This window comes from Arachis duranensis, chromosome 3 (assembly GCF_000817695.3).
Source record: "Arachis duranensis cultivar V14167 chromosome 3, aradu.V14167.gnm2.J7QH, whole genome shotgun sequence".
Classification (NCBI taxonomy): Eukaryota; Viridiplantae; Streptophyta; class Magnoliopsida; order Fabales; family Fabaceae; genus Arachis; species Arachis duranensis.
Window position 1 is genome coordinate 124,423,458 of NC_029774.3, and position 16,270 is coordinate 124,439,727.

The following is a 16,270-nucleotide window of genomic DNA, read 5'->3' on the forward strand; positions in this document are numbered from 1 at the left end:
TTATAGTATGATTTACCACCAAATATCATCTTGTTTTCAACGGCCGGCTATGAAGCAGTGATGAAACCAAGACATTCAAAATTCACAAAAAAAATTGAGGCATGGCTTTTAGCTCTGTCTTCTTGGATGAGAACAAAAATTGTCTCTAGATTAGATAAGAAGGAATTGAATTGGTTCATCAAAATTAACTTCATGGTTTTATAGTGTGCCAGCTCTGCAGGCACATCCTTGTGCCAGAGTCATACTCCCACAAACCTGACATGACTTGGCGCTCAAGCTTCTTCAACCTCCCACTGATCCAGTTGTTGTGGATAATGAAGCATCCTTTCTTCAAACATGCTGCACTCACATTCTTCTTCTGCCACAGATCTTGGTATGCACCATTTGGAAAAAGGTCTCTATCTAAGAAATATACTGTCATGTTTGTTTCGGATTCAACACATCGATTATCATCGACACGGTTGGATCCTCCTGTTCCACACAGCATGTCATAGAAGCTTGGCTGCTCAGATAAGCTTGAAGTTTGTGCATGCCTCACCACTTTCTCCATTGCAGCAATGGTTTGACCATCAGAGTGAGCATAATAGAAGCCAGAGTTCAAGCGTCTCGGAAGGTTTATTGGTCCTGCATAAGCAAAAACAGAATATCATTTTTAAATCATATTAGAAAAATTGAAAAAATCTTTATGCATTCTTGTTACTTGACTCTTTTATTTTCGAGTGAGATTGAAGAATAAGCACCTTTTTTATTGAATTCATCAGACTGTGCAGCAAGAACAGCAGGACCAAAAGATTGAAGCAAGGGAAGTGGGTTTTTGAACCAATATGTATCCACATCACTAAGAAGAACATTGTAACCTAGCTTGAGTATCTTTAAGACCATTCTTGACTTCACTTTTGTCACCCTCTGGAAGCACTTGATACAAAGGTACTACTTTGAAATATAAATTTTTCAGGCAGAAAATCAACACACACCTGCAAGATGGAGAATTGATAAGTTTCCTGATCTAGAGCACAAACAATGAAGTTTTTAATGGACAGTTTTCGCAATCTGCAAACCCAACTCATCAGCATATCCTTATAGCTAAATCCAGCAGTTGTGAGAACAATGGTTTTGGTTTCGTCCGCCGAGATAGAAAGGAGTGATTCTAAAGAGAAAGGAATCTCCAGAGGCTCTGAAGTTTTCATTTGACCCTTTAGAGAGCAATCCAATATTCTGATGATCTGTGATTTCAGACAAGCAATGCAATGCATGGTGTTTTTCTCTAACCAAGAAGAGAAAATATTTTCCTTCCACAAGTTCAGTTTTCTATTGTGTCCAATCGGATAAACAATGTTCTTATCAGTGTCAAGAATAATGTATTGTTTATAACACTTGAAAAGTTTGGGAATGCTAGAATAATTGGCTTCACTGAAGAAGAATGAGCCATAATGTGCACCTAAATGAGAATTTCCAATGTACTCCCATTCCCTATTTTCAATATCCTGGTCACCATTCAGATGGAAACTTGTGATGGTCAAAGTAGCATCAAACACAAATCTGAACTCAGATGACATTGCTTCATGAATAAGCCAATTGTTGTGTATACCCTTATTGTACAAGAAAGGAGGAAGAACTCCATTATGTAGAGGCGCATCATTGTTGTTCCATGCAATGATCATGCTTGTGTAGCATTGATTCCCCTGCCAATTCTGCTGAAGCATTTTCTGAATCTGAAAGACCAAGCAAAATTCAATATAGTATGTTCAACGAGTTTGTTGATCAATCATTGAGTTAACTTTTGTTACCTCATGGGTCTTCACATGTTCCCCATTGTCTAGTAGCCAATGTTTCCCAGAATTGTCCAAATGAAATGGGAAGTGAGACACATTTTGTGATGAAGCAACTAGAAGCCAATCATGGTCAAGTTCATAAGCATGGTTTAAGGTGGAGATGAATCCGGAAAGGATAACAGTTTCAGGATCAACAATGACATATATGTCTGATGTGAATGAGTGTGATCTTGCAATCATGGAATGAAGAAAAGGTGTACCAAGGAAGCTGGAAACATAAATGAACAAACATGGATTAGAGGCCAAAATGAAGGAATGTGCTCCAAGAGTATGCAAATATTTCGCCTAAGCAATCAATATCAATTCATAAATACTATAGTTCAAAGTTAACAAACATACGTGAAATCAATGTTGGTATCAACCAAAACCCGGGAGCCAAAAGCTCCAGAAAAAGAAGCAACAGAAGGATCCTTGCTGAACAAAACAACACCAACATTTGGAGATAGAGCAAGCCATGATTGAATAGCCAGTGACTGCTTTGTCCCAGTGGAGCCCTTAAAAGGCTTAGGAGCAGTGAATATGGTAATCCTCAAACCTGTTGAATCCGATGCGACGTTGTTGTTGAGGTTGGAGATAGTGATTCTGCTGTGATCCTTATTGTGCAAAGGTAGCCTCTGAGTAGCATAGAGAGAAAGACCAATCAAGACTAACCCAGATAGCCAAATTGACCAGAGCTCCACCTTAAAAGATTCCTGCCAAGTCAAAAAAAATAACACAACATTGACATGTTAGAAAGTAAAATGAAGGACATGCTATGACATAGAAGAATGCAATTCAAGTAACAGAAGAAAAAGAACCTTCATGGTTTGTGTTGTGTTAGGAAGAAACTTTGTGATGGTTGTGTTCTGCCAAGTCTTATTGAAAAAGAGAGAGTGGTGCTTTAACTGAAGGAAACAAAGAAAGAAATTGCAAGCGTAACAAACCCACTAATAACACATGTGAAGTTTGACGTGACAAGCACGTTAATTCGGATGATAACAAATGAATTAATATATTGAATTTGGATACAAGAGTTTAAGCTACTAGCTGGTCAAAGGTCAAAGCCGATATTATTTATATGTGAACAAGTTTCAAGAGTTACGAAATCACGATAGTAGGGGGCATGGCATGTGAATTCTTAAAATTCACTTCAAATTAGCTCATCACCTAGGCAATTTAGGTCTTAAGAAATATATAACCGTACAAGCAACCTTTATTTTAGTGATGGTGACACTTTCATTTCATGCGAAGGAAAATATGAAAAAAACGGTCTGTTTATTTTATTCTTGACTTTTGAAATTAATTTCTGAGGCTACACTTACAAAATAGTTCCATTTTAAATTTGTCAAGCGTCTATTATTTTGTAATTTCCTTTTAATGATTTGTTACTGTTTAGAAAAATGAAAGCTTAAATTTCATTCTGACAAACAAGAAGGCCTTCTAGTTACATTTTTTTTAAACATATGCTAAGCAAAGCTTATTAATTATTATGCTTTTTTTCTTATTAATTCGCAAGAAAAGTATAGTCTAATTTTGATATGGAAATAGTATCTTCCAAATCGTATTTCACTTTTTATATGACAGAACACTAGCAAGAATAAACATTTCAATGACATAATAAAGCATCACTGTCATTTTAAACCGATTAAATGAAATAGAATAAAAATAATTTGACACAAAATAATTAGAATAACAATTTGCAGGAATATAAAGTAAGAAAACTAACATCAAGAGCAAATCAAATTAATGAATAAATTATCTGAAACATTCAGGCTTCAGCCACCACATCGGGCAGCATCGGAACACATTCTAATCTATCGGATATTTATGTAAGAATTAGACATTGAGAGAGGAGGGGGGCTAAATAGTAAATACATACCAGAAATCTAGTTGAGGACACAGCTATGATTTCCTGTTTTTCCTTTTTACATGAAGAAACATTACAACACATATCCATATGTAGCCCAGTCTAACTACTCTTCTCAAAGAACAGTGACAAACCAGGGTTCAAACCTACAAAAATGGGACAACACGTGTCCTCTCCCAAATATCCTCATCAAGAGTCCTTGCAAATAGCAAACATCACAAACTTCGCTCTGAACACTTCAAATTTATGTTTCTCTTGCTTGGAACCTGTAGATGTAATGCCAATCATCTTTTCACCCTGGCATTCATCTTTGCCGCCGAACAGGTGATCTGGATCTTGACCTCCTTCCTCTGCATGAAAAGCGCACACAGTAAATATACAAAGCAGCATTGTAAAGTAAACATGAAGAAGCTTGACAAATTCACCTGAGTTATTTATTCTTATATGATGATGGAAGTTTTTGTCTCAAAAACATAAAATCTTAATCTTGAAAACTTATATGCCAACAAACCTGGAATTATCAAGAGAAGAGTAGGGAGAATGCCTGCGCTGAGAACGCTTGCTATAAGGAGACCGCGAAACTTGTCTAAAAATGAAACCACCGTACTGACTTGGTGAGTTAAAAGTGAATGTGTTTATCATAAAAATGTACTCAACCTGGTAGTGTCACAACCCCATTGGGAGTAGCCTATAACCATTAAATCTTTTTTCTGTAACTTCTGAATAAAATTAGAAGATACAATCAAAAGTTTACCAGATCTTAGAACCTCAATAATAACTAAAAATCTACCAACAACATACTTCTCTATCCTGATTAGATGCAGGGGATAAAGTCCTTAATAACCACATGCAAATAAATGCTACATTGTACATAAAACTAAGGGTTTTCTAGCATTTCTGTCAGTGATCATTGGCGGATAAATAGAAATAACATGCAGACTACACTAATCCATAAATACAAAAAAGATTATATTTACTAAACAATAAACCAACAGAATGTTAAGTATGAGCTTCAGAATCCTAAAACGCAACACAAATGTCAAGCCTAAATTTGATCAAACGAATAAAATAACTAGCCTATGGTACACAACAAATTATAACATCAATTTCAGAACTTCAGTAAATGTAATCTCATAAGTTCCCCAGCAAATGCATACTAATGATAGAAACATTTATCTATGTACATATATACCATAACAAAAATATAGACAACCAGAATATTTTATCACCAATAGAAGTAAATAAATGATTACACATGAAACTTGGCAAATGACCAAAGTTGAAATCCATAAACAGTGCATAAATAAGTAGTACAATCATAAGTAAAGGTAGTATGCTGATTTGTGAATGTATAATGTTCCAATTTTGCTAAACTGATAATTATTAGTGAACGGTGGTAATATACAACTTTCTGGTCTTTATGATGTCAACAGAATCCTTCATCACAAAATTAAGGGATGAAGTTAATCTGCAGGCCGTAAAAAAACTGACCCAGATATAAAACATTAAATGCACAAAAGTGGATAGTTTCATGGCAACTCATACACAGATGCACAGAAAGTATAAGAATGGCAATACAACAAATAGACTACTTTAGACCAAATTTTAGCACAGATCATCAGTTAAGTAAAGCTGTTTGTCGAACCACCACGATTCTATAAGAAACACAGAAGAAAAAAAGAAAACAAAAAAGAAAGAAGGGCGAGAAGAAAAGTAAAAGAGCATTCCCCGAGTTAAATGTGAATATAAAATAATACCTTCTCTTAGACCTGACTGGAGATGGTGATAAGTCCCGTCTTCTTGAATGTGGCTTCCTGCAATATAGAAAACGAAATGAGGCAACATGTGATAACAAGCTAAACAAGGTTTCAATGGAATCTGTTCTAAACCTTTTTGAGCCATCTGAACCTTCACCGCTTGAAACACCAGAATGATTAACAGCATGGTCCCTGCTGGTTCTGCCTCTACTGCCTACTGAAGATGAACGTCGTCTTTTGTGCCTATCAGGGTTGCTTGCATCTTTTTGCCTAGATTTATGTTCCCCCTTATCCTTTGTATGTCCCCTTCTCCGGCTAGTATCTTCAAAGCCACTACTTCTATGGGGCTTGTCTGCTTCCTTCTTATCATCCTTGACATCATGAGAGGACTTTTTCCTCGACTCTGATTCCTTTGCCTTCTCTCCATGCCGTAAATTGAGCTCCTTTCTTTCTTTTGCCTCACTGTTGTAATCTCTTTTTTCCTTTCTCCCGTGTTTCTCATCCTTTCTTCTATGGATCTCATCACTTTTTTCATCTGTCCCAGTCTTGTTAACATGTACCTCCTTAACAGACTCCTTTTCAGAACTCCTATCATGTCGGTCATTTTTCTCTGATCTTCTTTTGCCTTCCCTAACTGGATTATCATCTACTGCTTTCTCCACGGCAGCATTCTTTCCAGGCAATTCAGATTTTGGTAACCCTGAAGAATCTTTAGAACTAAGACCATTAAATCCATTGTGGCTTCTTTCCAAGGCTTCAGTCCTCCTATTATCTTTAGAATTCGAATTATCCAATTCTCTGGGCACCTTATTACCCTGCAACTGATCAGTAGCAGCCCCGTTGCTAATTCTGGGTTGTAATGAGCCGGTTTTGACCGGCTTATCCTCTAATTTTGTTTGACTTCTTTCATGCTCTTCAAGTTGAGAGCTGCTATTAACAGGGAAATTATTTGTATCTTCCAAACTTTTCTTGAGCCTTGACCGATTAGTAGCATCTTTTGAAGGAGTTGGCACACTAGAACTCTCAATTTCATCATCTCCATCATCAGCATCAGAACCATAATTTCCAAGACCTAAAACATCTCCAGGAGAACTGGAATTAGATTTTTCAATGGCAACATCATTCTCGAACTCCTTTGCTTTGACTGGAACTAGAACCTTTGCAGATGCCTTAGGAACTTGAACTGATGATGGTGGAGATGCTGATGGCTTATGGTTTGAAGTGGCACCATTATGACCCACTGCATACAAAAAATTTAAAACTTACATATTAAATTTACTAGACCATGAAGTTGGCACATAATCATTTGTATAGATATATATTTAAAAGGAGAAAAATAGAGCGCATCACACTATCACCTTCAGCAGTCAGACCATCTTCATCAAGAACTTTTGTTGCAATTTCATCAAATAATTCATCAGTAACCTAACAAGAAGATTCAATTAGAACTACCATAAACTACTATCTGCTACCTAGATAGATTTTAAATGACAGTAATTTACTTATTAAACTAACCTTTAAAAGAACTTCCGTAAGAACTCTCTTTATTTCTAGGTTGATTGCTGCAGTTCTAGCTGCTTCAGCAAGATCCTACATATTGAACACATTAGATCAAATTTGATGAGAATAATGTTCATGTAAATAACAAAACAGAAAGAATATGAAGGGAATCATTCTGTAGAAGCAAACTGCAATGGCAGAGAATGGAACCTCTTCATCCTCCTCCTCATCTGATCTAGAGGAATCAATGCTCTTGCTATCTGTCTCATCACCCTTTGCATACGTTTTACCAATGCCATCGTCCACAGATGTTTCCGCTTTTGGGTGCTCTGCAGAAGGAGCAGCAATGACTGTTTTCTTTATTTCCTCTCTAAGCCAGTTAGGGACTGAAGCCTGAAAAATAACAACAAAATGAGGTTTGATGATGCATATATTGTCCAAGAAGTAACCTATGCAATATAATTACCTTCTTTGGACGTTCTGGAACACCATATGGATCAGCAGAGAAAGCTGCTGTAGGGTGAACTGCAGCTCCTGTGCTAAGAGCAAAGGGTGCACTAGTTGGGGGAATTGCTGGAGGTAGTCCAGGTCCTGGAAACCTTCCAAATGGTGGTGCCACATGACCAGGACCAGAAATAGAAGGATCATGCTGTTAAAATTACCCGAGTGTCAGGCTATGTACATTCAAATGAATACATATATGTATCTATGTAAGTAGCAAAAATGGTGACAAAATTAAGACCTGTGGCCCAGAGGCAAGAATTGCAGGTATTGGTGCATAACCACCGGCAGGGGCCACTGGAGCAGCCCAGTTGTTCATAGAAGTACCCGAATCATGATGACTATAAGTCGACTGCATTTGCAGGTCACTATCATGACTAAACCTAGGTGCAAAGTCTAAAGGTTGATCAGCAAGACTGATAGCAGGGTCCACTGAATTGCTGCCAGGTGCAAAGGTTGCTTGGAGAGGAGGTTGCACATGCTGTTGTTCTTGTGATGAGGAAACCGGTGGTGGGAACATTGTGTATGATTGTTGAATATGCTCAGCAGCCTCCTTACCTGTATATTAATATCCAGGTTACAACAATGGCAACAACAGCACTTTTCACACTATGTGAGTTCAGCTATATGAGTCAAGCAAATATAGTTTACAAATAGGATTCAAGTTGTTTCACGATGGAGACGGTTTCCAAGGAGAGTCTTGAAGCAGTTTTGATAGTTTTCTTTTTGGTCATCTCTTCGGATTCTGATGGTTTTGAATTTTGCTGCAGGCATTTTTACCCTTTTCTAAACTTTCGGTATCAGTGGTTTTTGGAATTGGGTTTCTACATGTACCTTACCCTCTCTTGTATTTATTCTTATAATTATTGATATTTCTTTTTCTATTTAAAAGGAACTTATAAACCCATATTAGTTGTCTATAACAAAATAATTGCAATAGGCTGATCACATATCTCGCTTTAAAAGTTAGGAAGGATGGGGTTGAAAAGGATCTTTCTTTGAAGCAAAATGTAACAGGTTCACATCACATGTACTTCAGTATAGGGAAATGTTAGAGAATCATCTACAAGCCATTTCCACAGTATGTGAACAAAGCTTCACTGGCAATTTCAACATGCTAAATAAATAATTACCTGTAACAGAACTATAACTAGAAGGTACCTCCTGCTGATGAACTGATGGATTTGTAGGCAAGTTTCCCTGTTCAAATGAAACTGTTGGATCTCCAGTGTTGGTTCCATCTCTAGCACCATATGAATGTCCATCTGAAGTATATGAGGTCTCCAAACTGATAGATGCAGCATCCTGGGAATGTCCTGAGAGCCGTTGTGCAGATGCATCCAAGTAGGAAAATTGCTGATAGGTTGATGATGGATGGGACTGGTTTTGAACATCGGTATAGCGTGAGTCAGCAGATTGCTGATACTGGTCATGATAATGGTTTTGCTCTTGCACTCTTCCAGCAGGTGAAAAGTGTGACTGTGGATGCTGACTTTCCATAGTAGACTTAGCAGCCCATGCTCTGGCCTTAGCAGCCCAATCTTCTTCATTATTTTGGGCTATTATTGCATAATTATTATTATTATTTAAGCAAAGATATACAAATTGGAAATTCAAAATAGGAGGGGGAGAGAGAGAAAGAAAGAAAAGGAAAGCAAGTTTCCAAAAGGCAAAATGGTGGCATGCAATGGCACACATGAGTCGAGGGAAAATAAAAGAGAGATGCTACATTGTTATCATTTAAATGACTAAATGCAAGCCAGTTATTGTTGGTTACAAACTATAGACGAAATTTTGATCAAGACATCTGTTCTCTTCTAGAGCAAAATTCAGTGCCAACTCAAAACTCGCCGTAGTCTTATGGTTACAAACAAAATTAAGGCCACAAGATGCTGAAATATCTAGTAACAACACACAAAAACCGGCACAACATTGCATGCAAATGCTTGCCTCTCAATTCAAAAACGTTTCAGATCCCTACTTTTCCACTGAAGATTTAAACAAACAATATATAAACTCTTTTTAAAAAAAAAATTGATCCTCGAATAAAAAGTACAACAACTAACTAACCAGGATAACCTTGGTTGGCAGGCCAGCTTGGGTTGCTCCATTCCTACAAAAAGTAAGAAATTAAAAAATGAATGAATTAAAACAAAAGAAAGTGTAGAACCAGCTATCAACTAATCAAACTTCAGAATAATCAAAGTAGAAATAAGCCCTAGCCAACAACCAAGAAGAAACAAAACACCAATACTAAGAGAGGGAAAAATAAGGTAGAATTTTCACCTGATGATAGGGCTGCTGAGAAACGTGGGAGTGAGGGATGAACTGAGGAGGAGGAGGAGGAGGAGCGTGAGAACGAGCGTGGGGAAGGGGAGGAGGTGGAGGCGGAGGAGCATGGAACTGGCTGGGATGGTAAGGGTAAGGGTTCGACGAAGGAGGAGGTGGAGGATACGATGCCGCCGGCGGATAATGCTCGGCGTGTTGCGGCTGCGGAGGCTGAGGCCACTGCGGCGGAGGGGAGGGGGTCTGAGAAGGGTGGTGGTACTGGAATTGAGAGGAGTACCATGGTGCTTGGGGAGGTGCAGGCTGACGCGGCGGGAGCGGCGGCGGAGGCATCTGGTGGAAGTGGTGGTGGGGATCAGGCGGGTGGGGAGGCCTGATGTAGCCGTGGGACTGCTGGAAGGAATCCATGAGGAGAGCGGGGATTTGGGAGAAATGGCGCGTATAAGGTTCCAGAAAATTAGAGAAGCTCCGATTTGGATTGTGATAGGGTTTTGGTTTCGATCGCAAGAGAGGAGAAGACGAAGAAGAATAAAGTCTTGGATGAAATTGGAAGAGGGTTCAGCCACTCCCCGTGAGGACCAGCGCTTCCGAACATAAACCTTTCGCTTACTCTCTCTCCTTCTAGTAGCAAAATAAAAATAAAAATAAAAAGAGGGAAAAAAAAACAAACAAACCCCTTCCTTTTTATCTTAAACATAAATAAATTTGTTGACAATTAAAAATATAAAAATATAAAAATATTTTTTATTTTTAAATTTTTTATATCTCATTTTATTCAATTGATTGATATTGTTTAAAAAATTGTAATCTTTTTTATTTCATTTAAAACTAATTGAGTTTTAATTAATTACATTTTAACTTAAAACCTTATATTTTTAGAATTTTTAATATTAAAATTTTAATATTTAAATCTGTATATAAAATTAGGAATATAATATAACTTCTTATAAATTTATAAACTCTTAAAATGTATCAAAAAATAGTTCTTAAATTTATAAGAATTATAAAGACTTATATCGTTATAAATACTATCTAAGTCATAATCATGGCTCTAAAAAATTGGGTTAAATCAACTTGTCAGATCGGTCCAATCACGAATCGAACATCTTTATAATTCGGCTTAAAGGAAAATAAAATCACAAATCTAAAATTTATGCGTAGATGACTGAACCATTCAGTTAGATCGAACTAGGATCCAACCGATTTTACTTAAATTGTGCCATTTTTAAGTTTAATGAAAAAAAAACACTTGAAACCTACCCAGCTACCCTATCTTTTCCTTTTTTTTTTTAGTTAAGCCCCACTTTGGTCTTTGAGATTAACGAGTTACATTGATTTAGTCATCGAGATCCCAATTGCACTAAATTAGTCCTTCAGATAGAAAAAAATACACCACGTTTGTCCTATCCCCTTTTTCCATCACCGGAGCACTGACGCTGTTAGTGATGTGACCAATTCTTGCCACACTAGACACAAAGAAACGGCGTCGTTTGTAATTTGGCGTTAAACACCCCTTTGAACGACGTCGTTTGTGTGTGCTAAGAAATAAAACGTCGCCACCCCTCTTTTGTCTCTTCTCTTCGTCTTCAACTTTTCCATGAGTGATGCAGAAAAAAAATTCTCTCTTCCATGAATGACATAAGTTAGTAACTGGTAGCTGTAATAGGGTTTCTGGAGGCCATTGGAACACGACGTACACTGTACACTTTGTCTGGAGAGTTCGTTTGTCACTGCAAGGATCTTCTGTTTCGTCATCAAAGTTAGTGAGAAGGAGTAAAATTTTATTTTTTCAAATTTTATGGAATGCTTTGATGTTTGTTGATCATGGTTGATTGTTTTGTATATTGTCAGTCCACAATTTTTGAAGTGGATCATATGCTAGATTTTATTTTGATGTTTTGGGTGACTCTATTTAGGAATTTTTTTATGCTCTTTTTCAATGGTAGAACAATGAGTATCTTCTCATGATTGATAATAGTGTTTTATTTTGATATTTTTTTGCCATTTATGAATGTTATTGATGAAAACTATCTTAAAGTGATCAGCATGTGTAACTGGTGTTGAAAATAAATTCTTTTGAACCATGCAAATGGATGTGCAATTAGATATTATGTTTCACCATGAGAAAAAATTTTAGAAAGATAAAAAAGGATAACTATTTATTTGCTTGATAAGAAGGCATATGTTGGTGACATTGATGTAGGTACTTTAGATGTATTTTGGGTGATAAATTATTATAAATAACTAGTATATGATAAGATGGAAGAATGTTGGTTGCATGTTCCTAGGAGGAGTTTAGACAGTAGTTTGAGAGTTCTTAATTCTGATGATGAATTAAGAGAGATGTGTTTCATGGCTGAAAAGAATGATGGACTGGTTGATGTTTACTTTGAGCATGCAGTATCATCACTAGAAATTCTTGAAGGGAAGGAGATTATTATTTATGTTGATGATGACCATGATGAGCTCAGAATGGTTGGTGATGAACTCGGCAATGAACCCCTATCAAACAAAATCCTAAACCAAGCTAATAAACCCACTGCCTCTGCTGATAAGACTCCATTATCCAACAACTATGAATTAACAAATCTTAGTGCTAATAAGCCCACTGCCTTTGTTGATAATACCTCACCACCCGACAACACAAAACCAGCAAATCCTGGTACTAATAACCCAATATCTCACAACAATGAACCCATTATCACATCCAACTCTAATCCTAACCAAGCTACTACTGTAAAGCCTATTAGCAAGACTCTTCCAATTATCCCAAAAACTAAACCCAAGTCAACGGCCAACTCAATGCCAAAACCTAATACTATATCTTCTTCCAAGCCCAAGCCAACTCAAAGTGTGTGTCCAAACCTAAAATAAACTCAAAGCCCAAATCCAACACTAAAGCCTATTGCACAAGGTCTATTTCAAAAGTGAGGCAAGTCCAGCAACCACACAAGAAAAAATAAGTTCTAATATTGCCTTCTTCTAAAAATGAACACACCACAAAGAACAGTTCATATGAATTTGGGAGAGATGATAGCTCAAGTGGTGGTGACATAGTTGGAAAAAGTATAAAGCCAAGAGAAGATACTTTAAGTTTAGGCATGCACCTGGAGAAACTTATGCAAAGTCTAAAAGGAAGTTAATTAATGATGATGATGCATTGGTGGTGGATGATAAGGAGTGTGAGGTGGACTTAAGTTTTTTACAAGTTCTTGTCATAAGAGATGAAGATCTGGACAATGCTTTGGACCCAGGAACAGAATCTGATGAGGCCAACTCTTGGTACTCCGAAGAGATGAAGATTCCCCCCTTTAGAAGAAGAATTTTTAGAAGAAGAGCCTGATGACGTTTTCTTAGTATTTAGAGATGGTATTTGGTTTAGTGATTTAAAGTTTAATACAAAGTATGAGTTCAGAGAGATAGTGAAGGAGTTTACAATTCAAGAAGATAGATGGATTCAGTTTATTAAGAATAATACTGTGAGATGTAGGGCTGTGTGCAAGATTGAGGAGTGCAATTGAGTGGTTTATGCCTCACGGGATCATGAGAAAACATGTTGGCAAACTAAAATATTCAATGACGACCACACGTGTCCTAGAGAAGCCACCAACCGAGTTGCAAATAGGAATTGGTTGACTAGCAAGTTAGTGAAGAAGGTTAGGAAGTATCCTAACTTTAGACAATGTGAGGCAGTTGTGTACTTCAAGTCTAAGTGTGACCTGGTGTTAAATAGAAGTTTTATTTCTAGAGCTTTGGCATATGCTAGAGTTATAGTATATCGAGGTGAAAAAGTCCAATATATAATGGTGAGGGACTACGGTGAAACACACTTAAAGTGTAATCCGGGATCAACAGTGAGAATTGACACCATCCCACAACCAGATGGAGAGGTGATTTTTCAGAAGATGTATGTTTGTCTTAGTGGCTGCAAGAATGGGTTTAAGGCAGGGTGTAGACGACTGATTGGATTAGGCACGACATTCTTTAAAACACAAATTAGAGACCAGATTTTATCAACAGTGTGTCAGGACGTAAATCATCACATATATGTTATAGCTTGGGCAATTATAGATGTGGAGAACATAGAAAATTGAAAATAGTTTTTGGAGCTACTCCATGAGGATTTTGGAAACTACAAAAAAAAAACAAATAATGCTTTATGAGGGACATGCAAAAGGTATATTCGTTAATCATCTTTTTTTCCTTTCATAATACATTTTATTATTCTAAAATGGTTTCATAATTCATATTTTTTAATGTTTTCAGAATTCTTTGAATGTAGAATTTTTTTACGAGAGATAAAAATACATGACACTAATTAAAATGAATTAAAGTTATATCAATTTGGTTACTTGTTATTGCTGTTTATTTTTCAATTAGAAGCTGGATTATAAGTAGTGTATTTGAGCTTGCTGTTCAGTTGTAAGATTTCAGGTTAATAATTGCTAGTTAGTAATGCTATTCAATTATTTGTTACATGTTAGTCTGAAAAGGATTTACTTTCTGAATAAAATATTGTGCATGGGGATAGTTATTATTCCATGTGAGTAGTCTAACATAGAGACAAAAATAGGAAACAATTTAAAGGTAGGGGACCATTTCAGATTCATTAAACAAATGCTATGGACTATTATGGGCTCATTTATTGTTTCTCAAGGACTATTTTGTATCATAACAAAAGTTACTTAATTGTTGTGTTCGCATGCAGGGCCTGATTTCTGCTGTTCAGGAGGTCATGCCTCATGTCCACCATAGATTCTGTGTGTGGCACTTATGAAAAAACTTTAACAAGCAGTGAAAAGATTTAGAATTAAAGGAGGTACTCTAGGAATGCACAATATCAACCACATATCAAGAGTTCTCTGATAACATGAAGAAGATTAAGAAAATTAATGAAGATGCTTGGAATTACTTTAACAAGTGGCCTAGAGAATCATGGACAAAGTCAGCATTTAGTCATAGCCGGAAGCTTGACAACATCTGCAATAATGCATGCGAGGTCTTTAATGCAATAATTAAAGAAGTAGGGGCCAAGCCAATCATCACTTTATTTGAGGAGGTCAGAATGTTTGTGATGAGAACGATAGCTAAAAATAAGATTAAGCTTGCCAACCATGTAAGGTTAAGCTTCCCAAGATCAGAAAGGAGTCTAAAAATTGGATGCCAATATGGATTGGAGATGATGAGTATGAAAAGTTTGAAGTGCATGGATATCCAACAAACATGGTAGTGAATTTGGACAAGCGGCTGTGCACATGTCAGTTTTGGATATTAACAGGTAATTAACCAGCATTTATATCCTCTTTTTTACGAATAATTAATACTTTAATGATACATTTGTTTGTTATTTTCTTTAGGAACGTCTTGTGTGCATGCTTGTGCGGCTCTTGCAATGGTGAATAAGAGACCTGAAGATTTTTGTCATAAGTAGTTCACCATGGACTCGTATAGAGACATTTACCCATTACATAAATTTTTTACCTGGACAAATTTTTTGGGGGAAATTTGAGCACAATAGGCCACAAACACCAAAGACAAAGAAAAAGATTGGATCACTCACAAAAGAAAAGGAGAAAGGATGCAGATGAGGACAATGGAGGAAGTAAAAAATATAAGTTTATTGGGGTCTTAAAGAGACAACTTAAACCCTTCACTTGCAGATACTACCTATAGAAGGGACACACAAAGAGGGATTGTCCAAAGAAGAGAGCAGCTGATGGTGCAGCTGCAGCTGTCGCTGTTGCTAAGACAAAACCCAATGCACAAGGAAATACAACACCAGGATCAACTGTTGATTCAAATTCTGTTGCACCAGAAGCTGTTGATGTTCCTGCTCAAGCTCCTCCAGATGTTGCATCGATTAATATCCAGGAAGTTGATATCGAGCTTTCTCAACCAAACTACTCAAATGCACAACAGTCTCAAGAGATAGTTACATTTAGTTTAACAAATCATATGTAAAATTATTGTGCACAATCAGCCTAAATTTATGTACTATTTAAATGAAATAGGCTCCACCTATAAGGCCATCCAAGTTGCAACCAGAAGGAGGTTCTTACTACCATCAGGATTGGTCACTATGGATCCACTATAAGAAACAAGCTCAGGCACAGCTTTCAGACTGACCAGCTTCTTGAAATTTGTCCCAATGCCCGACTTCAAGCCACCGAGAAAGAAGAAATGAAGATGTAGTTGATGGCAGTAGACCATTTTGAATGATATTAGGAATCTTTTTGTGAATGATACTTTTATTTTGTGGCTTAAGTTTATGGAAGTAGACTATTTATCTATTTGAATACATTATATGATCTGATGGCAGTCTCTATCTTTACTATTGGTGTATTTTAAATTTAGAACTAGTCTTTACTTTTGTGGGAAAGTTGTCACTGATATGACAAGGGTTTGACTTGTTAAAACTCATTGTTACTTTTCTTGAAACCTATTGATATGGTAATATATTATTACTATTATTATGACAAATTGTTCTACATTTAATTATGCTATTGTAGATTTTTTTTGCAATATTTTTCAATAATTTTGTTGGATGA

General features: G+C 36.6%; 1 protein-coding gene across 1 annotated transcript; it reads right to left on the minus strand.

Annotated features, from left to right (window-relative positions):
* Nucleotides 1-12: 12 nt before the first annotated feature.
* LOC107481143 (uncharacterized) lies at nt 13-10,334 on the minus strand. Its single transcript, XM_052258504.1, is given in 18 exon segments — nt 13-624; nt 741-923; nt 926-1,712; nt 1,788-2,040; nt 2,172-2,524; nt 2,630-2,716; nt 3,975-4,028; nt 4,177-4,264; nt 5,436-5,492; nt 5,568-6,675; nt 6,794-6,860; nt 6,951-7,025; nt 7,146-7,328; nt 7,402-7,584; nt 7,678-7,994; nt 8,570-8,995; nt 9,507-9,549; nt 9,723-10,334. Coding segments are annotated over 18 exon segments (5,106 nt in total). The 5' UTR covers nt 10,131-10,334; the 3' UTR covers nt 13-190.
* Nucleotides 10,335-16,270: the final 5,936 nt, after the last annotated feature.